This window comes from Fulmarus glacialis, unplaced genomic scaffold (genome assembly GCF_000690835.1).
Source record: "Fulmarus glacialis isolate BGI_N327 unplaced genomic scaffold, ASM69083v1 scaffold19018, whole genome shotgun sequence".
Taxonomy (NCBI): Eukaryota; Metazoa; Chordata; class Aves; order Procellariiformes; family Procellariidae; genus Fulmarus; species Fulmarus glacialis.
The window spans coordinates 1,195-2,403 of NW_009230348.1; the positions used below are offsets into that span (position 1 = coordinate 1,195).

General features: G+C 50.3%; 1 protein-coding gene across 1 annotated transcript in view; it reads left to right on the forward strand.

The window, feature by feature from the left end:
• LOC104081439 (phospholipid-metabolizing enzyme A-C1-like) overlaps positions 1-132 on the forward strand; it is a 1,197-nt gene extending 1,065 nt beyond the window's left edge. Inside the window, exon 3 of the mRNA XM_009584195.1 lies at positions 31-132. Coding sequence (XP_009582490.1) covers positions 31-132 — 102 coding nt within the window. The remainder of the gene's footprint in view (positions 1-30) is intronic.
• Positions 133-1,209: the final 1,077 nt, after the last annotated feature.

Consider the following 1,209-nt stretch of genomic DNA (forward strand, 5'->3'; position numbering starts at 1 on the left):
TCCAGCCTGTGTTTTACTTCCCCTTTGCAGGCCAACCGAGCAATCGGTGCCATTGGGTTTGTAACAGCTGCCGCTGGTGCCTTCTCCTTGCTGGGCTTGCTCCGGAGCAGATCCAGAGAGAGACAGTACTGATGGGCTGCCGGGATGAGCTCGGAGCAGGGCAGGGAGCCCCCGGCTGGGAGGGACCCAGGACAGTTTGTGGCCACAGCTGCCACTGAGACTTACTAACAACTGTGGTGCCCTTGCTGAGAGCAGCACTAGCCTGTTTGCCACATCTGCTTTTATTTCATTGCCTGTGATGATTTTTGTGGTAGTCTGGGAGCGCTTGCAAGCAAATTCTCCTTCCTCACACCCCCGGTGCTCTGCTGAGGGCTGGTGCAGGCTTTCTACACACCATGTTTTTATCAACTGTATCCTGTGGGCTCTTGCTGTGAATAACCTATTTTAACCTGTTTGAAGAAACATTTTTACTTTTTTTTTTTTTTTTCAAAAGAAGAAAAGTAATGTAAAAGTATTGCTGAGGGTTTATTGTGTGTCCTCCAGCTGAGAGCGTGTGCAAGTGGAAAACCCCAGCGGAAGGGGAGACGAGGCACATGCTGTGTCTCGGAGCCTGTGCCTAAACTAAGCCGCTCCTGCAAGGGCGGGAGGTAGGAAGGAAGGGCAGGTCTTGCAGGCTGTATCCCTCAGTGTTTTAAATGAGTGCTTTGTTTTTAGCTTGATGGTGTTTTGCTCAGTTTTCTCCTGCTGCAAAGCGTTCATTTCCCCCGGCTGCTCTGACTCCCTTTGGGAGCAGCAGGCCCCCAGTCTGGGGGGATCTGACAAAATCCCAGCTAGCTTTTTCTCTGGCAACTGTTCGTTCCAGATTGGGACCACTGTGCCACTGAAATTTCCCTCTTCATCCCTGTAAGCGCAGTGATTGTTGGTATTGGACCTGATCAACCTTAGTAGATGATCTTTAAGGTCTCTTCCAACCCAAATAATTTTATGATTCTACTCCTTGCCAAAGCACTGAGGTTTAAAGAAAGACCATCATGAATTGCAAGGGCAGCCAGAAGCCTTTGCCCCCCGCAGTTGGGGCCATTGGCTCTTCGGTGACCAGAAGTTGAATTTAAGCAATTTGTAGCCACAGCACAAGATCAATCTTCCTCCAGCCAGCAGGAAGGCAAAGCCAGGGTCCCTGCAGTGCTATGGGTGACATACCTGGAGAAT